General features: G+C 43.2%; 3 protein-coding genes across 5 annotated transcripts in view; 2 read left to right on the top strand and 1 right to left on the bottom strand.

Annotated features, from left to right (window-relative positions):
- Positions 1-363: 363 nt before the first annotated feature.
- abraxas2 (abraxas 2, BRISC complex subunit) lies at positions 364-8,107 on the bottom strand. 2 transcript variants are annotated; one of them, XM_086122175.1, is made up of 9 exons: positions 8,023-8,107; positions 7,088-7,178; positions 6,946-6,982; positions 6,307-6,373; positions 5,984-6,174; positions 5,180-5,302; positions 4,505-4,589; positions 4,303-4,420; positions 364-3,677 (listed from the first exon to the last, which is right to left on the bottom strand). In XM_086122175.1, the coding sequence occupies exons 1-9, from the start codon at positions 8,092-8,094 to the stop codon at positions 3,133-3,135; spliced, it is 1,329 nt and encodes a 442-aa protein (XP_085978301.1). In that variant the 5' UTR covers positions 8,095-8,107; the 3' UTR covers positions 364-3,132. The 2 variants fall into 2 exon arrangements, with proteins under 2 accessions (XP_085978301.1, XP_085978302.1); XM_086122176.1 differs by having other exon boundaries at positions 5,180-5,299.
- A 71-nt stretch (positions 8,108-8,178) lies between these two features.
- eef1akmt2 (EEF1A lysine methyltransferase 2) lies at positions 8,179-12,170 on the top strand. Of its 2 annotated transcripts, none has more exons than XM_086122178.1 (6): positions 8,179-8,301; positions 8,521-8,586; positions 9,054-9,168; positions 9,364-9,465; positions 10,490-10,697; positions 11,486-12,170. In XM_086122178.1, the coding sequence occupies exons 1-6, from the start codon at positions 8,204-8,206 to the stop codon at positions 11,581-11,583; spliced, it is 687 nt and encodes a 228-aa protein (XP_085978304.1). In that variant the 5' UTR covers positions 8,179-8,203; the 3' UTR covers positions 11,584-12,170. The 2 variants fall into 2 exon arrangements, with proteins under 2 accessions (XP_085978304.1, XP_085978303.1); XM_086122177.1 differs by having other exon boundaries at positions 9,364-9,471.
- Positions 12,171-15,086: 2,916 nt separating this feature from the next.
- LOC147198916 (protein FAM53B-like) overlaps positions 15,087-22,088 on the top strand; it is a 31,060-nt gene continuing 24,058 nt past the window's right edge. The window contains exon 1 of the mRNA XM_086121981.1: positions 15,087-15,241. The gene's annotated coding sequence lies outside the window, so the exon portion shown is untranslated. The remainder of the gene's footprint in view (positions 15,242-22,088) is intronic.

Below are 22,088 nucleotides of genomic sequence, written 5' to 3'. Positions count from 1 at the left end.
TTAACAACAAAGAAATGGATCATGTGCTACATTTTATTTCTATGAATCTTCACAAGTGTTTTTATTCTAAATGAATTGATAATTTATCACTTCTGTGTACCATAACTCGTGAGCTATATTTAGAACAGGCCCCCGAGCAAGTGTGTGGTCCTCGCAGAGGCAACCCACAGGCGCCGTGCTCAGTCTTACATGAACCAAGCATCCATATTTGGGGGGTAGGAGGAAGCAGAGATTCAAACCCCAACCATAAAACTTAGACCAGTGAGCAAAAGCCATGTAGCGCCGTATTGCCCATTTTTATATTGCAAACTCCACGAATTTTTATGCATTTTAAAAAACCTCAGAGAAAACAGACACATCATCCCGCATACACACTTCTCTTTATTAACCCCCTAGTGTAACACCATACTGTGCTCAAATCAACCATGCCTTTTCTCTTCTGCCATTTGCACAAATCCAGATCAAAGCTTGAAGACTCCCTTGGCGTTGTGATTCAGGGAGGAGGTGTCATGGTGTCCCATTCAGCGTAGGAAGAGAACAGGAAGTATTACCCCGTGCCATTATGAGTACATGAGTGTCCATTACATCTTTAAAAAAAATAAAAACAACAACAACAACAAAAAGCCCTGCTGTGTTTTTGATCATCAAGTTGAGGTTACGCAAGGATACAAGAGTCAATACAATGAACAATCTGAAAGGTGGTACAATTGTGTTAGCCTCATCGCAAAATTGCCCAAGTCACATTTATCGTCTTGATTTCACTCAAATACATCAATGTGCTTCCTTCTTTAAGTACATGTAGATTGCGAACAATCGAGGTTACTGGACTGTTCTTGTTTTCCGAACATGTTAAAACAACAAACAAAAAAATACTTGGTCCTTTATGCTATGAGGCGAACAAATTTGAGTTACAACTTCAAAAACACCCACCATGGGTGACATCAGGTAGTATAAGACTTCAGCCCAGTGAGCATCTGAAATGGAAATCCTGGTATTTTTCTTTTTTTTCCTTCTTGTGACGCTAAAAGACCCTGACTGCTCAGTTAATTACGTGCAATACAAAGATGAATTGGATCAAAAAAACTGATGTAAACGGCACGTAGCTAAAAACAAAATAGCTAACAATTAGCCGCATTTAGTCTAGTTTTACTACGCAGAGGTTTTAACTTTCACGGAAGTTAGAATGGGGCCGTTTGCAAATTTCAAATTGTCTGACATCCAATCCAGGGTGTAGCTCGCCTCTTACCCAAATTCAACTGGGCTTGACTCCAGCAACACGCTTATGAGGGCAAACGCTATCGAAAATGGATGGATGGGAAACATTTCGAGTTGAAACCACAACAACTTGGAAGTGAGCCACCATCCAAACGGGATAGGAATCATTGGAGGGGCTTTTGAGAGCATGTCTCCCAAACTCCTGGCTCAAAATTCAACTCATGCCACCACGCCCACCCCCTCGTCAACTGTACATTCAATACTTAATTTTGCTCCTCATCACACGCTCCAGTTCTCCAGGGAAAAGCATACAACAAATGTCAGGTTTTTGTACGTCATGAGATTGCGATTGTGAAGTCACATTTAAACAATGCCAGTTCCTGATCAGTGATGCAAATGAGACAGGCCTGAAGCCCCCCCCCCCCACACACACACAAATGTGCACACAAATATATTTACATGGCTAAAAGCTGTTTTTTCAGACAAAATACGTCAGCTTCTGCATTGCCCTAAAACTAGACTGTTCACTTTTATTTTAGTCCTCTCAAAATGACAGAGCGGGTTTCATGCGCCTTTGTAGTGGCTTTCTGTTTCTATCAACAAAGACGGCAAAGTCACAGTCGTGACTCTACTGTACTTCTACTTTAGTGTTTCCTGGAGGGGAGATGGGTGGAGGGGGGCGGGGGGTGATGGGAAAAGCGACAGTTGGGTGGCCATTGTTAACCAAGAGGGGAGAACCACCACCAAAGCTGTAATAGAGACCTAAGTTTTGCTGCGCCATAAATAGAAAGCAAAGCTGTTGTGATGGATCACCGCGGTTAAAAGTCACACATTACAAATGTTACCAAGCCTTCCATGAATGACTTTAATAGTGAACAAGTGAGCGAGAAGTGATTATGGTCAGAAATATTAGCAAGGAGCAGAGGAAAGTGGAGAGAGCAGCCAGGTTGTCGTGTTTTTTTTTTTCTGTAAATGAAGTGTAGTGGTAGCTCTGTGCGTTGCAGCAGTAGAAGGGAACCCCTTAAGCATCCGGTTAGTAAAGCTACAGTACATTGTGTTTGTGTGTGCCCTGTGAAGCCCCTTGTACAATGTACCAAGAGCTGGAGTGGTCAGACAGGCCGTTACAAGTAGCAAGACAGGACCTCATTGGTATAGCACAAAGAAAATCGTACATTTTTCTTATGTTAAGTGCAGCGAAGCCCGATACAATTTCAGTGTTTTTTTTTGTTGACATTCGCGTCTAATCTCACATCAAAAGAAAATATAGATTTTATATATAAAGCACCCATACGTGGCTGATCTATTTGTCATTTACTTGCCCTATTATTCAATTCTTTTTTTTTTGTACTGAATCGATCATTCGTTAAGAGTTACAAATTCCAAATCAAAAATGACAACGTGCACGAGAAAGCAATTGTAGTCCAACACAAAAGTGAAAAGGCAGATTAATCACATCCCTTTTGTTTTGTTTTCTTTGAGAGGTGGTTTCTAAAAGAAGGCAATAAATAGTGCAAAAGTGATGCAAGAGTGTGTGTTAGTGTAATATGGGGGGGGGGGGGCAGAGAGGGGGAAGCAGGACCTGCCTTTCTGTGGACTTCGCTGGTTGGCAGAGGTAACATCCTCCTTGTGTATATAACCCTAAAACACCAGACATGTCCCAAATTAAGTACCCAGACAGCACCCATAGGCGGTGTGGGGGTTTGTTGGGGGAACCCCCCCCCCCACACACACACATTAAGAGCCCCCTTCCAGTGAGCTGACAATGTTTCCCCTTAAAATGGAGACAAGACAAGAACAACAACAACAAAATGGGATGCTTGGTGCAAATGCCGTTCACTTTCAGGACTGGCACTTTTTTTTTTCCATGATTGCTTGAGAAGGTGCGTCAGTGTCCCGCACACACCCGGCGCCGCATTTCTATGTGGCCTGCGACCCACGAGCGTCGCCGTCAGGGCCCAGGGCCGACAATCGACTTCGAGCTAAAAGGCTGGTGGGGGTCACGGGCAGGCGGGGGGCTTCGCTCACCAGGTTCTCGTACTCGCTACTGTCCTCGTCTTCATCGTCGAACTCCTGCCCCGCCGCTTGCCTGTCTAATGAGTCCGAGCTCGACCCGTCGCCGTTGCCGAGGTACGGCGAGCCGGGCACGCTGACGGGATTGGAGGGGGCGGAGACGCCCGGGCCCGTGCCGAGACCCGTGGCCAGCGGGCCCGGCGTGGGGTGTCCTGGAGAACCCACGGCTTGGGGGCGGGGAAGCAGAGCAGCGCTGGTGGGGGCCGGGGAAGAAGACGAGAGCAGAGAGTCAACTTGGGACAGCAGGTCGGCATAAGAGGGCGGGTTGGGGGAGATGTTGGGCCGCTCGGGTGCGGAGGGCGCGTGGAAGGGTGTCCTCGGCGGGAGGGACGTCTCGGAAGGTTCCGTGTTCTCCTCCGGAGTGGAGTTGAGATGCCGGGCTTCACGGAGCACTGTGGAGCACACGGGACACAATGCTTCAAAGCATTTCAACTTTCCCTGCTTAAAGATCAAACCACAGTTCGCCAACACTTTTGTCAGCCCATTCCTGTAAAATAAAAATTAAATAAATGAATAAAACATAGTTGGCGACAATATATGTCGCTAACGCTCCTCGTTAGGTGTCCCATTAAATCATGTCAATGACGCTAAAGAATGATGACCTTCCAAAAAAAAAAAAAAGTGCCGTAAGTGCTGTTAAAATATGCCGTTTGCATTAAGAATATTTAAATCAGCTTTATTTATACAAAGGATTTCACTTCTTGTGGGCTGGTCTGGAATGTTTTTTTTTTTGGAGAGCACTTTTCAGCTCGTTTACGATCTTAATGTGGCTGCTTCCTGCGAGGAAGATCCCGGGAGATGTCGCTGCGGAGTTTGGTGAAATGTCGTACCACATTGCGACTGTTTCCGACTCTCGGATGCGCATGCCGGTCGCTCACATTTCTTCCACTCTTCATGGAAATGAAAAGCACGGGGAAAACAAGCACACTGCACACACGAAGACCTGAGCCGGAATTCAAACCGCTAGCTCGTGAGGCCGTGCTGCTCAAATACATCGTTTCTCAAATAAATACTTACTCCGCTCCTCTTCTGCCGTTTTGCGTTTCCTGAGTGCAATTTGTTCTTTCAGCTTGTTCACGTCGTCTTGAATTTTCTCCTTCACGCGTTCACTTTGTTCGACCTCCCCGCACACGGCCTTAAAATTAGATGGCGGGAGGAGAAATCAGATGAGAAAATATCATAAAAAGATTATTGTACGCACTCTGGGAGTCTGACAGACCTGCACTTTATCTTGCAGTGCGCTGTACACCTGATATATGGTTCGGATATCCTTCATCACGCCGTCTTTGTCGAAGAATTCGGCCCTGCGGTGGAGTGGGATTGCCGTAGACATTCGTATCATCGCAGCAGATACAGATTTGCTTTTTAGGAAGTCATCGACGGAAGTTGAGCTCAACAGTACTGTCGTTACATTTCGGCTGCAAGCCAAGTGTAACAAATTCCGCTGTCCCATTAGTCGCGGTCAGTTCACACAGAGAAAGAATACTGTGCCTCGCCCCTGCTTTATAAACCGCACAGCCGGCAGGAGGTATTAACGGCGCTCAATCCATGTGCGTGTCATGAGTGCGTGGCGCCCTCTGGCACAGCCGGGCAACTCTTTGCGACTCACGCGACAGTTTGTCACGTTGCCCCTTATGGAAGTTAATCAGAGAGGAGGCTGACGCTCTGTGTAAACTTAAAAAATAAAAAAAAAGTCTCATGTTGGCACGCGCTCAGGTGGAAATAGGTGCGCACGCACGCACACACACACACACACACACACACACACACACACACACACACACACACACACACACACACACACACACACACACACACACTAGGGGACACTTGTTCAGCAACTAACAGTGAGCCCGGAAGCGGTGCCGATTCATGTTTGGAGAGCAAATATTACCCTTGTTCTTTGATGACCTTGGCGTAGTTGAGCGAGGTGTTGGGCACAGAGGAGACCTTGTACTCCTGCTGGCTGGTGTTGCCGAGGTTGGGGATGGCGAGGGTGATTCTCTGGCTGTACCTACTGAGTGCAGACGACCGCTGAGCAAACCCGGAACATGACCCGTGAAATACCACACTAGAATATTGTTGAAGTCATTTTCGGTGGACTCTCAGAACTGCTGTTTGTATTAACAAAAGGAGATTTAGTTCCCCGCAGCCCTGCCGTGTACAACAACAATTTACAAGTAAATGAAGCCATCAAAAAATCTTGGAATTGCCCGTTGCTTCAAATTTTCTTTTAAAATGAATTATTCGGGTGGCCCAGTGGTCAACGCGTCAACATCACAGTGCGGCGGTACCGGGTTCGATTCCGGCTCCGGCCTCCCTGTGTGGAGTTTGCATGTTCTCCCCGGCCTGCGTGGGTTTTCTCCGGGTACTCTGGTTTCCTCGCACATTCCAAAAACATGCACGGCAGGTTTATGGAACACTCGAAATTGTCCCTAGGTGTGAGCGCAGATGGTTGTTCGTATGTGTGTGCCTTGCAATTGGCTGGCAACCGGTTCAGGGTGTCCCCCGCCTACTGCCCGAAGACGGCTGGGATAGGCTCCAGCACGCCCCGCGACTCTTGTGAGGATAAAGCGGTTCCGAAAATGGATGGATATTTAAATTCCGAGAGCCCACCGAAGTTCTTGTATGAATAAAGTCCTCAACAAAAATGGAGGCATGATGATAAGCGTTGCTCATCCAGCCACTCAATCAATACCTGCGGTTGGGTCGGAAGAGCACGTACTCCAGCGCGTGCGTGGAGCTGTTGGCCGTGGAAATGAAGCTGAAGAGGAGGAAGACGAGGTCGGGCACGCCGAGCAGCTGCGTCAGCTGCTTGTGGACGACCTGCTCCCTGAAGGACATCTGCTGCTGCGTGTTCCGCCGAAACCGATACCAGCCAATCACATGCTGGGCAAGGAACGAGCGAAATAAAAGACCTTGAGTTTGAATAGATCGCTGCTCGATATCTAAAGAGTGGATTTGTTCGGGTGACGGATGGCATGACGAGATGGACCAGACAAACTCGACGTCGTCACTCACTTTTCGCCTATCTTTTAGAAGACTGCTGAGATGTTCTTCGTTGACTTTGCCCGCATAGTCATAAAAGCTGGTGACAGGGGAGGGGGAAAGAAAAAGATGTCACAATCCTGTTTGCTGGCACTGCAATCTTGTAAGATGGAGCCATCTGCTGTCCTAAAATGGGTATGAAGGTCCTAAGTGATCAACTCATTAAATTACTGAATGCATGAATTATTGTTAACAAATCAAGGGATCACAAGGTAAAAGGCAGAAATATATTTTCTGGTTTAGTCAGCATTTTTAACATAATGATACATTATTATCAAACTCACTGTCATAAATACTAATGACGGATTGATCATCTATTATGATTTACAAAAGGAATTTTTCCTTTTCTTTACGATGCCTTCTGGTGGTAGCAAAGACATGTTATTCGGGTGCATCCCAATAAATTATAATGTAAGTGGGACACTTCGTTCCTTTCGGCAGTTCAATTCAAAAAGTGAAACATTTCTCCACGTGTTGAACGAGGTTACATAAAACGAGTTTCACTTTTTGAACTGAGATGTACCTGCGTGTGCATCATGAAGATCCGAGTCATATTGTAACTGTCAATAAAGAAAGTGCAGAGAGAAAAAATATATATCTTGCAAAGCTTACCTAAACAACCGTGCACAGGGGTCATGATTATGGATTTCTGTTGAAAACAGAGACAGGCGTTTGCAATTACACTATGCCTAAATCTAATGGAAAGATAAGCAAGGGTGGTAGACGGACAGGCAAGTAGACAGACAGCCTTTACCTACAACCTGGATGAGCTCCACGCTGCTTATCTGCGCGTCACTGATGCTGATCGTCTCCTCTTGCCTTACTTCTCCTAAAAGGAAGCCCTCCTGTACAAACACAAAACTGATATAACAAGATTGTTGAATATTCTCAAGTTAAAGCATTTGCAATGTAAGGATTAGCTGGTATCCTCCGAAATTGTACAGCGATTAGTTTCCAGACTATCAGGCCATTGAGCAGGGCAGGGCGGCACTGAACTCTACTGGAGGAAAACGCCAAGGTCCTCCCAGCTAAACTCCAGTAATCCAGAATGGAAGAGAGAATTTATTGTTGTATGCTCCAATTGTGTGCAGTGCTGCTCCTTGTGTTGAAATGATCGCGTGATGAAATGATTGCATAGGCATGAAAACATTCACACAAATCGAAAGAGGTAAAGTTGAAGACCTGTGAGATTAAGAGGACTCAAGTTGACTGACAGGCATCACCTGACTGTCAACGCGGAAACGAGGTGAATTAAAATGGAGGCAACGCTTTAATACCATTTATTCATTCATATTTCAATTGGTGACAAATAGATTAAGCCTTCAGAAGCCTCAACCGCTACAATTGCTAGCCATTGGGGGAGCTAACAGCTGAGTATTTCCTGGAACTTAAAACACTTCCCCCGAACACTTCCTCTTGTAAACTAACACCGATAAGCAACTGTAACTTAGAATTATAATCAGACGTTTCATTAGTGTGTATCCGTAAAAACACCAGCTCGACAATTAGGTGTTCAACTCCAGAAACTGTTATGAGTAGATTTGACCGGTAAATAGACGACACCATCAAATGCTAGCCGAGCAACAGATCACGACAGCGGGTAAGCAACACAAACTAATGGCGCCGTTGAACGACGCCGGAGAGGCAACGCTTCCCCTCGCTTTTGGCAACGCGACGCGGCCTACTCACATGATCCGAGTTGCTATTGGCGCTGTGGTAACACACAGAACTAAAAGTATAACCTGAAATGGATGCCGCCATGATGGAAACATCCCTATCAATCCCACTGTCCCCCGCGGTTGAGGGGGCGCTGCAAGAGGCGCGTTGCCTCATGGGAGATGTAGTCGTCTTCTTTCGCTGTTGAGCAAACATGGAATCCGCCGTAAGAAGCACGCGTGGTTGCGACTCAGAACAGGACAGCGACTCGGATAATGACTTTGAAACTTCACAGTTAGGAACGAAGGAATAGTAAGCAATTAGAGCATATAATGAAGTGATTAAAAAGAGGTATTACAGTACATGTCGTTTCTGCAGCCACTGATAGCAGTAGCTAACAAACTAGCGTTAAACCCAAACTGTGGTTGTATTAAATGACATTGTTTAGCTCACAGTGTGATGCCCCCATTTGTTTAGAGGTGCTGTGATTGATTTTTAAAAATTATAACAATGTCAATTTTGATTCGGCAGTTGGGAAGATGCATACCAAAAAGAGTTGGAAACATTCAAAGACATTGGGGACGTTGGTGAGATATGGTAACTATATATATATTTTTGTACAAGTATCTATTAAAATTCATTTTATTATTATTTAATTAAAAATATGCACAGAAGCAGTGTATACCATTGTAGTTTATAAAAACATACACGAATTCCATATTTAAATGTTATGGAAATAATCCGTTTTGCTTCATGATTTCCTGCTTTTTAATGCCCATTGAGATTGTGCTGGTGTGCTCACCTTGGCCACCCGGGAGCAGTGTAATACAGACATACAGAACACACGAAGACTTACAACTGAGTAGGTCGATTAGTCGTTTTTTAATTTTCTATTTTTTGCAGGGGATTAAAATATATAGTTTTTTTCCGTCCAACTTTATTCAAAATAATGACTCCATCAGCATTAGGCAACACATTTTGTTGCGTAATATGTCACCTCACCCCGAAGACAATATTTTTTTGTCACTGTGCCTAATTAATCGTGCTTTTATTTTTCTCATGAGGTTTGGTGAGGAAAGCATGAACCGTGTGCTAAGATGGATGGACAATGCTAAAATTCCGGAAGACGCTGCCATTTTGGACATTGGCACAGGAAATGGAGCCTTTTTAGTTGAGATGGTAAGGGCGGAGGGAAACGGGACAATTTCATCAATATAATTTCTTATGAATATCAATCAAACAAGTCTCTCTGAGAGTGTCAATCCAAACAGCATTATCATCTCTGAAATAACACATTGTAACCAAAATATTCATCGTGTCATTTGAATTTTGAATTGACATTCCATGTCAATGTGTTTTATCTTTTGTCATAAGGCTAAACATGGATACAAGAATTTAACGGGAATCGATTATTCCCCGGCCTCCGTGGAACTGGCAAAAAGTGTTCTCCAGGCAGAGGGCTTGACACATGTCGATGTGAAGGTGGCTTTTGTATCTTATCCACATACACAACATTTTATGTACAGTGCATGGCATATCCACTTCCAAGTGCCCCAAACAAAACCAGTCCAGGCTATACCCCAAGCACGACAGAAAATGAATAGATATGAAGTATGTGTGGTCCATTCCAGGTTCCGTAGTGGACTTAACGGCCGGTCCTGGATGAGTTTGAGGAAAACTTGCTGTTTACATGTGGCCTGCTTGAAAATGGCCCTGAAAGTGATGGAGGTTTGCCCACCATTCACATTTGACCACCTCTAAACCTCAAAGAAATGAAAGCACATCTGCTCCGTAATGGAGGTCCCACTGGGTGTGTCTTGTGTGTGTATGTGCAACAACCCTGCGTATATGTTCAGTACTTGGCACGCCAGTGACTGTGTGTGCGTTCTTTGGACAGAAAGATTGCCGTTGATGTCAATATTGACATTAGCGGGGTAGGGCGGGAGGCAGAGAGAGAGAGAAATCTACATTGTAGACTTTCTCGTATAGCGACAACTTTATTCGTCTTTGTCAATTGTGGAATTACAACTTCATTTTCATTATGTTGTAAATTTAGTCTTGTCACATTACTTTATTTCGGCAAAACGAGAACTTTAATGTTGCAGTAGTACAGGACCCGGACTAATGGTTTTCTCTTGTGATTATTACAACTGTATTCTAGGAAAATTACAAAAGTTTATTCCTGTAAAATGAGCCTTTTCTTGCAAAATTATTATTTTTTTCCTCCTATCATTACCATTTTATTTGCATAATTTCCAACATCGTCTTGTAAATTTCTGGATTACAATCTCAATACTAGAACTTTATTCTTGTAAAATTACAACTTTTTCCCCTCCTAAAAATAAAACTTAAAATCACCTTGTTTTATTTTTCGGCACTTTATTTTTCTGTGTGTGTGTGTGTACCTCATCTATTTGCTTGATCATTGTCCTTCTGCTCAGTTTTACTTTGTCACGCTCATATTTGAGTCATTGTGTCAACTTTTTCTGTTTTTTTAAAGGAGGCGGACTTCTGCCAAGGTGGACTCGAGGGTTACGACCTGTGCGTCGACAAAGGGACTTTTGACGCCATCAGCCTGAATCCTGACAATACTGGTGGGGTGAAAAGACTTTACGTGCAAGCTTTAAAAGCCTCCCTGAAGGATCAAGGCCTCTTCTCGATTACGTCCTGCAACTGGACAAAAGAGCAGCTGCTTGAGCGATTCAAAGGTGAGGCCAAAATGCCATCCGTCCATTTTCTGTCACGCATGTGGCCCCTCATTAGCGTTGCGAGTGAGCTGGCGACTGTGTATTAAAATGCATGTCATTCATATTTTGTTGTCAAACGTAAGCTGTAGTTTCAGTTAGATTTTTTTCCCCCTAAAAGCATTTTTGTTAATGTCATAAATGAAAATGTTTTTTCAATTTTAGTTTTCGAAATTTTTCTAGCTTGCTTTTAACTGCAATGACCTTGACTATTTGCTTGCTTGCTAAAAAAAAAAAATCTAATCAATGCCATTCACCAACTTGACCTCTAGGTAGCGTAACTGCACAAACTGTGCTGTCCACTCCTGCATACGTTGCAGGTTTTTTTGTTAGTTTAGTTTTTTTTTTAATTCCTAGAACAAGCCTTTCTGTTTGTTTCTGTGTTGTATGTCAAAGTAAAACACAGCAAACCTTTACACACCCAAGAGGTTCATTTCACTTTTGGCAATAAAACGTATGGCTGTGGGCATTGGAATATTTACATTCGGGCCCTTTTTGTTGTACGACCCACCTCGGTAACCACACAGGTCCTCAAGTGGGACCGTCAAGCTCCGGGCGACAACTGTCTGAAGTTTGTGTTTTCTGGCAAGTGGCCAGTTTGCTGTCACCTTTTTTGTCAGTGGAGTTGCACGGGCGTGCCTGCAGGTTGTCTCTCGTGTTTTAAATATTCAAGATCCCGGGATGTTTGTCTGAGGCCTTTGTATTTCTGTTTGTGTGGTTAATTACATTTTTCCCTCTTTGACGCCCTACAGGATTTGAATTTGTACAGGAGTTACCCACGCCCACTTTCCAGTTTGGAGGCAAGAAGGGAAACAGCGTGACTGCATTGATATTCAAACGAATACGGTGACGCAAGCGACAGTAGTTTTTGGACATTGCTTTTGTATGTATATGTGCTTTTTTTTTTCTTAAAGGACCCTCTTTATTATGCTTTTCATCGAATAGGAACAACACTTTCTGGTTTAGTTTGCTTTCATTACATTAAAAAAAAAACGGGAAATGACACGACATGATGCTTCATAATGCAGCACAGCTACTTTCCGGCCTGCTACTGATTTCCTTTTGCATGTGCCCTCAATGTCCAAAACAGTGACTGACTTCAAAGCCAAATTGGCATCCAGTTCCCCATTTGTACTTGAATACATCCCCTAAAAGTGATGTTTACTCTTGCGGATATCTCGCCTTCAAAGTCTGTTCTGTCTGTTTTGTTGTTCACAAAATGTGTCGTGCTAAGTAATGCGCTCTAATATGGAAGGCATAATATGTTAAAATAAAAGATTGATGAAAAGCAACAGAATTGTGCCAGTAATGGGCATGAAGAAAAATGATTTTAACTTGAAGTCTGAGCTCAATACTTGACACAACTTCCTTGAGCATAGTTTCTTTTCTTCTGAAGCTAATATAAACCATCCCGACAATAAATCCGAGTGTGTTCAACTGTATCATTATTATTTTCATGTCACCACGGTGAGCAAAATCCCTATGTTATTCCCCCCCCCCCCCCCCCCCCCCCCCCCATTCCTAAAACATGTACCCAAAGCCCTCAACCCACTCGTTTGGACACCATTGTTCATAAAACCTGACTGACAGGCCTTAAATAGACGCCGAATCACGCTCCCATCCGATGCAGATCGTTGTGATCATGTCCAAATGTTTTCACATGGAACCTCTTACTGCTGATGAGCACTTGGCCCGGTGAAGAGATACTGGTTTGGAATCAAGAGAAAGATTCCCATGTCATGCTTTTCACTTGTCAAAGTAGCCCACGCGCAAACACGCGCCCTGGCTTTCACTGCTCAATTTCTCATCTGTTGGTATTTGTGGGGATCGTGAAGCCAAACTCTGATTTGACTGCGAGTGACCCGCAGGACAAAATGTGTTTCCTGTTACAATAACCTCAAGAAGAAAATCACATCTTTTTGTATTCGGCTGGTTTTGAAGTCTATTTATTTTAACAGGAATTCGGGTTTGGCGATTTTTTTTAATTTTTTTTTTGCTGTTTGGGCCTCTGGTTTGCAGGGCATCTCTTGCAAGCGTGCCGCTCAAGAGTAGTCATGATTTTGTTGTGCACAGTACATGAAAGTTTTCAGGGAGTGCAAATAAAACTTGATTTTGGAATAGTTTTACCTACAAACAAGGTTAAAAATGACTGAGATAACATGCCAGGCCGGTAGGTGGCGCTACCACTTTTGGCCAGGAGTAAGTACTACATCTGCTGAAGTCTTGTTTTAAAATGTATCCTTCCCCCCCACGGAAAGTATAATTAAGTTAAACATTCATCGTGCAAAAAAACTCTTCAGCAGCACAAACACGGTTACTCAAAAATGAATCAAACTCATCCCCATTTTCCATCTCGTCATAATACAACACTGCGCTCACCACTTCAAACCAGCATTGTGTGCATGAGCCCAGATTTAAATGCTCACGCCAGTACCCCAAAACATCTGCAAAAACCTGTTTTTACAACAGGGTCTTTGTCTAGTTCTGACCCACAAGTTTGGATAACATTGTTCTGTGTTAAGGTGGCTAACTGCAACCATCTGTCCAGTTCAAAAGGAAAAAGGACTCTCCAGCGAAGGAACTAATCAGGGCTCCAAAGAGTCGTGATGAAGAGCTGCTGACATAATGAATAAACAAGAGGCCACAAGGCTTGTCTGTCACGTTGCTCATAAATTACTGCCCCACTCTGGGCGCCTGATTGGAAAACCGGGCCAGTAGACCGATGGGAGACAGCCGAACCCAAAAACACGCCGTTCAGAAAACACATATTAGTTTTACAAGAATACCTGGCAGATAGATATGCAAAATATATATAAATATTTTACAAGGTTCTCAGTATCCTACTCCGATGCACATCAGGAGACATTCACAGAAACCTTCCCATGAAAAAGGTAATCTCAAGAATCAAGATCAATCAAATCCTCCTTTTACAGTTTAAAAAAAAACTGTGTTCACTATTTCCGATCACAGATTATGTTTTACCACTGCCAGTGTCAAATTATACTGTCGTTCTCACTCATGCAACTATTAGTAATGTACGTTATAAAAAAATGCTGTTTGGCACTGCACACAAGCCCACAAGTCAGCACTTTCTGGCACTGGCTTTCAAAATGACCACTTTTATGTGGCTCATAATATTAGCCTATACGTTTGTGAATTCGGTGCATGAATACTACGCCTTCATTTTAACATCTTAAGTGTGATACTGCAAATATTTGTCTTTTTTTTTTCTTTCGGAAACATTTAAAAGGTGCTCTGCTAGGAGTTTTTGAATGATTCCCAACATGTTGCGGGACAACATTTCCACAGCAGAAGGCGGGAGACCTACTGGTCGTTAACTTATCTAAATAAGCCAAGTACGGCTATAACATTTCCATAGTTTGTACATAGAAACGAATGATAAAGAACACACAAAGTCATGTATGCATGAAGTGCACTTCCCCTGAGGGATGCTGAAGGACTTCATGGGAGGTGCAGTAGTTTAAACAAAATACGTTTTTGAACCTGATGACCTCCGGTCAGACACTTAAAAAATGCCGTTAAACTGATGTGTTGATTGAGAAATTATGGGTACTTTTATGCTTAAGTGGACACAGCACTAGTCCAATAATCATCACAATGGGTATGGTGTAAATATGTGGACAGTGAACAGCTGCATGCATATTGAGCATTCATGAATTCACCTGTGGGAGCCCGTGTCAGCTGTGGCTCCTTTAGTTCACACGAGTTTTGCCAAAGTAGGACGAAACAAGGCATCAACACCAGTGTCATCTGGAACAACATTTTTGGCAGAACATCATTAAACTATCTGTGACTGCCAGTTCATGTTGTCGCTGTGTGGATCCGGAGGTCACAGGTCAGTTTCTTTGCATGACTATCTGTATGTCAGTGCTCAATGCTAAGGCGATGCATGTCAGATACCGTCAGACAATAATTCATCAATTTTGTATCTACAGTGTGTGCATATCTATCTATCTATGATGCAATCATGGACGTTATGGGCAAATTTGACCGCAGATAGTGCGAAAGTAAACTTGTAAAAGAATCTGCCTTGATGGAGTGGCAAAGGGCGCGGAGTGCCAGACGGGTAATGTAGATCCAGAGGGAGGACCACAATGGAGCGTACCACCTCGGCGGGGGTGACTAACTTTTGGTCACGCCATCCTTAAATCGTTCGTTGCCATTAAATATAAAGTCCATGTTTGAGTTTACTATATTTAAAGTGTTTGTTATGATACGGGGTGTTTGTTTAGTGTTTTAAAAGCATTTCGTTTATTAACCAGCAGCGACTCATCTCACCTATCTCCCTACTCGGACATTTTTCGGTCGCCCATCTAAAAGCAAAGAGCCGCTCCAAGTTTTCAGCTGCTCGCAGTCTCTCTCCGCTCCACTCGCGTGGCAGGCCGGCTGCCTTGGAACTTTTTCTAGCTTCCTCTCGTCTTCTCACCTATCCAACCCCCCAAGAAATATGTCCTAAATCGAGGAGAAGACGAGCCTCTGCTGGCCAGGTAGTCATGACACCCAATCGTGAGAACGTGTGTGTGTGTGTATGTGTATGTGTATATATATATATATAGTACACGTACTACACGCATATATATATATATATATATATAAGTACGTGTACTATATATATATATATATATATATATATATATATATATGCGTGTAGTACGTGTACTCTTGCAGGATTTCGTCATTTTAAGAGAGTGAAAACATTCTTACAAGTTGTGTGTTTTGGCTTCTTCTGTGCAGAGTATTCGTTATACAGCAGCTTTTTCAAAGCCTTTCTGTCTTGGTGTTCTCTAAGGGTCATGATTAACTGTTATTAGTTCCAGTGTGTGTGTGTGTGTGTACGTGTGAGTATGTGTGGTGTTGCATGCATGAACAACCTGTCGCTGCATGTGTTAAAGCATGCATTGCATCGATGTGTGGTCACAATCAAGCTTCATGTGCGTGACACACACACGACTACGCATTTGATAAATCGCTTCAGGTTCACGTCCTAGTACGCTTTTTGTCCTAACTTGAAAGACAGTTCAGCGCGTTAGTAGAACGGCTGTCTTACTAGTAGCATTGTTTTCCACTACTAGCTACTGTGTGAGTTTTCTAAACACGAGCAGGACAACTGTGGTAAATAAGTAAAACAACTACGTGTTACTATTGAGGCAAAACTCTGTAGGAGTGGACATCTGCACATTACTCGTACTGCTAGCTTTAGCGTTAGATGTTAACGCGTAGAGTTTTGTATGCCACAGTTGTCCTACTTGTGAGGACAAAGAGCATACTAGTACAGTACGTGCACCATAGGATGGATTTCACGGCTCCTAGATCGAGACAACACAACGAGTAGAACGACTCGTATGTAATAGTGGATTGACTGTCTTATGTTTTTCCACTGCTAGTGTTACTTTTGGCCTACTTCTGCAACTAAATCTTACTAGTAAGCTATTGTGCCATAGTAATAACACTACTAGGCCCAACTACAACAACAACAACAACAGTATTTATAGAGCACTTTCAAACAGCCATCGCTGCATACAAAGTGCTGTACATGGAGCAATTTAACATGCACAATAAACAGTAAGACAAATCGGTAATAAAGGCGGTAGAAAGCACCAAACAGTAAAACCAAGAACAAATCTAGGTCATGCTGAGTCGAATGCCAAAGAATACAAGTGAGTTTTGAGGAGGGTTTTGAAGATGGGCAGCGAGGAGGCTTGCCGAATGTTCAGTGGGAGGTCATTCCAGAGAGAGGGACCAGCAACAGAAAAGGCTCGATCCCCTCTGAGCCTCAGTTTAGTTCTTGGTACTTCTAATAAAGTCTGGTCCACAGACCTGAGGCGCCGGGCAGGTGTGTAGGGGCGGATGAGCTCAGAGAGGTAAGGTGGCGCGAGATTATTCAGAGATTTGAATAAGGAACTAGTAGGCATGTGTCACCCAGTTGTAGCTTCGTGGGCTAGTAGCACCAAAATGAGATCCAGTTTAAGGTCCATGTACTCTGTGTTCTCACTATTAAGACAATTTAGCGCACTAGTAGAATGGCTATGGTGCGCTAGCAGAACAACTCTTTTGGGTCATGTTTTTCCTCTACTATTACCACTTTTGACCTAAAGTATAAGCACATAACTAAACCTTACCAGTAAACTACTGTAGTAACACTAATAAGACAAAGTTGTTGGCTCGTAGCCTTATGGACCCTACTAGTAGCACCAACATTCCCGCTAGTAGTGTTGCCGCACTAAAATCATGTGCTTAATTGTAATGGTATGCAGAAGTTGTCCACTTGTCAACCCCTATTGCTTTACTAGTACGGAAATACTCGTAGCGCACAACTGTCAACTAGTGCAGTATTGCATCAGGAGTAACACGTAGTTGTCCTCCTACAATGCAAAAGTTGTGGTGCAGAAACACACACACATGCACGCACACACTGTGTGTTGTCTTTGTCCTGTGACATGGATGAGTTATTTTTACTCCAGCAGGGAGTTGATTTTTTTAGGGGGGTGGAGGGGTAATCAAGTGCTTGAAAAACAATGGGCCACATTGTTTTCAAGAACTTTTTAAGTCTCTGACGATAGTCACGAAGGCCTCATCGTCACCATATTAACTGTCATGGAAGTCACATTTTACCTCATCTAATAAGAACTTGGCCTTTTTGTAATAGAAAACACTCCACCTTCGACATCTGTCATGCTTCATAGCTAGACTGTCAGTAATCTTCGTCTGTAATCACATGACGTGATGTGTAAAATATTGTGTAAGTGAAAATAATGGTTAACTACTGTCATATTAATATGTAAACAAAACATAAAACACCCTTTAAACATTAAGAATCATGTTTTACATGTCATTTTTGATCCACTAGCAAATGGCTATCAGCTAACATTCATAAGTAACCACACTGCCTGGACTGAACATTCTTAACTCTCATGTATGGGTAAAAATAGTTTAACTCCTGCAGGACTGACAAAAACACAGTAAAATACTTTAAAAGTTGCATCATAAATGTTTAAACCTTCAAAGTAGCATGTGGCTAACAGCTAACATTAGCAAATGAATTCACTGCTTAGACTTCGCCATGTTAAGTGCCACCTAAATGTGAACAAAGGTTAACAACTGAGACTGCTTCATTCATAATAATGAAAAAGTCACCTCTAATTTTCAAACCTAACTAGCTAGCTAACAGAAGCAGCCGTTTACACTGTCTGGACTTCAGCAATTGACTCTTATATAAAAGCTATAATATGTCAACCACTGTAATATTAACTTCGCTTTTATTCGAAGCTTGCAAAAGTTGGGACACTTGCAAGTCAAGGTATGTTAACAAGAAAAAACACGGTCGTCATTCTAAAATTGGTGTCTCGCTGGCAGTTTTAATAAGACGTTGGGTGTCATCTGATTGGGATTCTCATGTGACTGAAGCAGTTGTGTCATCCTGAGACATTTTGCAAGCAGGTTGGCTGCAATGACCTGAAACTGATGATCGGACTGTTTCCCTTTCTTGTGCCGGCTCGGAAGTGCTCTTGTATCGCCCGTATGTATTTAATGTTGCGCGGTGGTTTGCTTGATCCATGTGGACACGGTCAACAGAGAAACTGGTTGAGCACCAGGGCACCCTAATGGAAATACCTGGAACTGTTGCAGTCCCACTCTTGCAGAGAGGTCTCTTTCTGCAACGTTTGGTCAAATGTTAGTAAAAAAAAAAAAGTTGACGCCGGGGAAGGTGAAAGATGTCTTGTCACAGAAGACGATACCAGTTTGGCCTTGTGGCAAACCAGCTCGCACTATCAGGAATGTTCATTTTACACTCATGGGAAAAATGGTAAGATACGAGCAGATTTTCACAGTAATATCCGGCCCCTGTTTGCATTTCCTTTTGCAAGCCTTTTTGTGCAAGTGTCTTGAATGCAGAGTTCCCACGGATGCTTCGACATGTTTGAAAATGTGTTTTCAAAGTTGACACACACACACACACACACACAAAAAACCCCAACAGAACTGTAATGTTTTGTTTTTTGAGGCGAAGCTGCAAAATGATATGTATTATCATCTGATCCAATTGGATTATTGTGTAATTTGCCATGTATGCGTGTTAAACATCACGGAATCGCTTGCATTTTTACTTTGATGTTCTTACTCTTGAATAGTGGAACGTTGTGAAGTCAAACAGTTAAAAAAATAAATAAATAAAAGCGATACAAAACATGCAGTTGGAATTTTATCTCGGAGAAAATAATGTCATCTGTATAAGGGGCACAAATCATTGGCGAGTGGCAAACGTCGAAAGTAAAAAACAAGTCTCATTCTTTAATGATGCATGACGGACAGGAAGTGGCAGCAAGTCACCCCCCACCCCCACTGCCGTATAAGTGTAAATATAAGTAACAACATTTGAGTATGGACTCTTCATTTTGACGACTTGCGTTTGCTTTGTGTGCCTGGGAAGCGAGTCTTGTCGCATGAGGTCGAAACACAGCTTGTGTTGTGGTGTACATTGTTTTTTGTGGTTCTGTGGTCATTGTTGATCTTGCCTGACTTAAGTATATCAGGAAGTTGAGGTAAATGAATAAATAAAAGCAAGCTGAATAATTTCAAAAGATTTTGGGCCATTTATAGCCTGGACTAATGAAAATATTACATTGGAGTTAGCACACACATGCCACCATCCAAAAAATGCTTGTGATTAACTCTTAAACTTCAGCTGTTCTTGGTTTGATGGTCACGGTTGGGTTTACTTTTGATTACAGAGGGGGAACACCCCCATCCCCCTCTGTTTTATAGCAACAGGAACCGATTTAATGACACTTAAATGAAATAGCCATGACATTCGCTAGCCAGAAGCTGAGCTGGACTGTTTGTTTGCGGACCAGTTGTGTGGTAGTTACACTTCTTGTCCCTCAGTTAATATGATCTGTGTAATGACCCTAATCATCGCCCCATTTTGTTGCCAAATTAGCCCTGCATTTAATCATCAAATTTCCGATGGAAAACTAGCTTTGACGTCAAGGAAACATTGTGGCAAGCTTCTGGTTCTGACCCGCAGGCCTCTAGGGAGTTGTCTTTTGCTATGGGTTTAAGGGTCATTCAAATGTAGAGGTTTCACTGTAGTTTAGTGCACACGAGTGCAAAAAAAAAAAAAAGGAAGGGGCACAAACCACATCGAGTGCAGGTTGTCACTCAGTGTCAAGTTGTGTGTGCGTGTGCTCAAGTTTGCTGCGTCTCTGTGTTCCATTCTGTCAGTTGCAGCTGCATGCCCAGCGAGGCCCTTCTGCACTTTGTGTACAACACACACAATACACACACGCTGATGTACAATCTGAAGGACCCCCCCCCCACCCCCCCTACCCCCCACCACCACCCTCTCTGCCTTTTTTGTCTATCTGTGACTGTGTCGTCTGAGTCTGGCTATTTTCCTGTTTTTCACAGTGAGTGTGTCATTTAGCTTTCTGTTCCCCTCTCACTGACACTCTTTTATGCCTGTGCTGGCCCGCGGCGAAGCGACCAAAGAAGAGTTTGTCCTCCGTGCCTCCATCGCGTGTATTTGTTATGTGTGTGCGTGTCCTCGCGCTCCTCTCCATTTCAGAAGCGCCCTTCTTCCTCTGTGACCCGCAGTCGTAACTACAAACAGTGAAACTCAAACCAATGCGGCTGCGGGGACACTGGAAACAGTGGGCCGTTATGACAGCGACACCACAAAATTATGACTTGTACACAACAAATTAATAGATTACTAATTTTGAAATCAGTCAATTCTAATAGTTTTTTAAATTATATTTCAAGTGAGTCCAAACCGGGTAACAAAATGATTGCAAAATATCAACGTTATTTATTACATGTGACAATTTTGACATTTCGGTACATATTTTAGCAAATTGACACACATGATTTGCTTTCGCGGGCCACGTAAAATGACCAGGCAGGCCAGATTTGGCCCCTGGGCCTTGAGTTTGACACCTGTTCTCTAAAAGATGAAAAGCATGCTGGGGGTGATGTCGTGCTCATTGGCATGAAAATAGCATTTCAGGAATCTGAAAACGCAAATATTTGTCAGCATAAAGTTTTCCTACATGTGTATTTTTTACAATACAATACAATACAATACAATACATGCTGATTTATATAGTGCTTTCACAACAGCGGCAGCTGTAACAAAGCGCTTAACAAAACAGTTAACATAAAGTAAAATAATAAACATAACATAAAACACGGACAGTCGTGCACTCCTAACCACTTTTCCGTCACGCTTTGTTGTTTGAAGCAGTTTGAGATGAAAGAGGAGAGAATCAAAGTGTCCTTTAACCAGTGGATCAGAGACGTCATGCTCAAAATGTGCACACGTCGGCTACAAGCTAAGTTTCAAAGTCAACAGGAAGCTGTAGCATCCATTGACAAAAAAGAGATCGGTTCACTTCTCCTGTCCCATGGAAATCCATTTCAATTCCAAGCGGCGACTCTTGGTTCCAAATACGCATCGGCGCTCTGCACCAATGCTCCTCTCTCCTCATCCTCAACTTCAACTTCAGCAGCCATCCATCCAGCCGCACCAACGCTGACTGTCCAACAGCGCCGACATATCCACTGAACAAAACGGGGTTGTGAAAAATGCTGCCCATTACAGGCGCAAAAAACACAAGCGCCCCAGGTCTGTCCAGCACTGACAGTCAATGGCGTCGACATTCCTCCCAATCAAAATCTGTGCTAGTACAGGCGTGCTGCCGAGAAGGCGCAACCACCAAGCACAGATACTTCTCCATTGACGAATGTCGTGGCCAAAAAAACGCTGAAAACAGTCCATATCAGGTCCACACGATGAAACAACAAACAACGTGACAAAACAAAAGACAAAAACACCAAAAAAGAACAAAAAAGCAAGGCTCTTGAAGAGCACTTGCCGAAGTCTGCCTACTCGGGCGCCATCTTCCAGTACAGTTTTGTGTAAAGTTGGTCGCCAACTACTGGCCTGGCATGCTCACTGCAGAATCTAGAGACATTTTAGCACTTCCACGCCGACACATATTTATTTACAACCCGTCCCTACCAGGTCGCTGTGTAAGTAAGTGACAGGGCGTGTGCATAAACTGAGTACAAGTGAGCTAATGTGTTATCACGGTGTGCGTGGTTTCAGTGGATTGTCCTAATTTACTCATCAGCCATCACGAGGCAGCGTCGTGTGTTTGTGTATTCAACACTGGCGCTGGCTGGAGCAGCCTCGCCAAATTAAAGCCTCCATTGTGTGGCACACATAGGTTAATTGTCGACGGCCTACATTGAGAACCTGTTCTCCGCCAGTTATGCAATTTCTTTTGTGCTCTGCTCCTATACAGTTAACCTCAAACAGCCTCCCCTCTTCAT

This window comes from Hippocampus guttulatus, chromosome 10 (genome assembly GCF_054856545.1).
Source record: "Hippocampus guttulatus isolate MCC_2025c chromosome 10, RoL_Hgut_1.0, whole genome shotgun sequence".
Classification (NCBI taxonomy): domain Eukaryota; kingdom Metazoa; phylum Chordata; class Actinopteri; order Syngnathiformes; family Syngnathidae; genus Hippocampus; species Hippocampus guttulatus.
Note: the sequence above shows the minus strand (reverse complement) of the source record. Positions and strands in the feature narration are given on the sequence as shown.

What these genes read in the sequence shown, in the direction of transcription:
- abraxas2 (XM_086122175.1), bottom strand. Translation starts at nt 8,094, where the DNA reads ATGGCGGCATCCATTTCAGGTTATACTTTTAGTTCTGTGTGTTACCAC. An exon ending in CCCTGTGCACGGTTGTTTAG is followed by an intron (nt 6,374 to 6,945) that starts GTAAGCTTTGCA and finishes CCCTGTCACCAG; the next exon opens with CTTTTATGACTATGCGGGCA. An exon ending in AAGGTCATCAAAGAACAAGG is followed by an intron (nt 4,590 to 5,179) that starts GTAATATTTGCT and finishes ACTCCACCGCAG; the next exon opens with GGCCGAATTCTTCGACAAAG.
- eef1akmt2 (XM_086122177.1), top strand. Translation starts at nt 8,204, where the DNA reads ATGGAATCCGCCGTAAGAAGCACGCGTGGTTGCGACTCAGAACAGGAC. An exon ending in CAGTTAGGAACGAAGGAATA is followed by an intron (nt 8,302 to 8,520) that starts GTAAGCAATTAG and finishes TTGATTCGGCAG; the next exon opens with TTGGGAAGATGCATACCAAA. An exon ending in GAGCCTTTTTAGTTGAGATG is followed by an intron (nt 9,169 to 9,363) that starts GTAAGGGCGGAG and finishes TTTTGTCATAAG; the next exon opens with GCTAAACATGGATACAAGAA.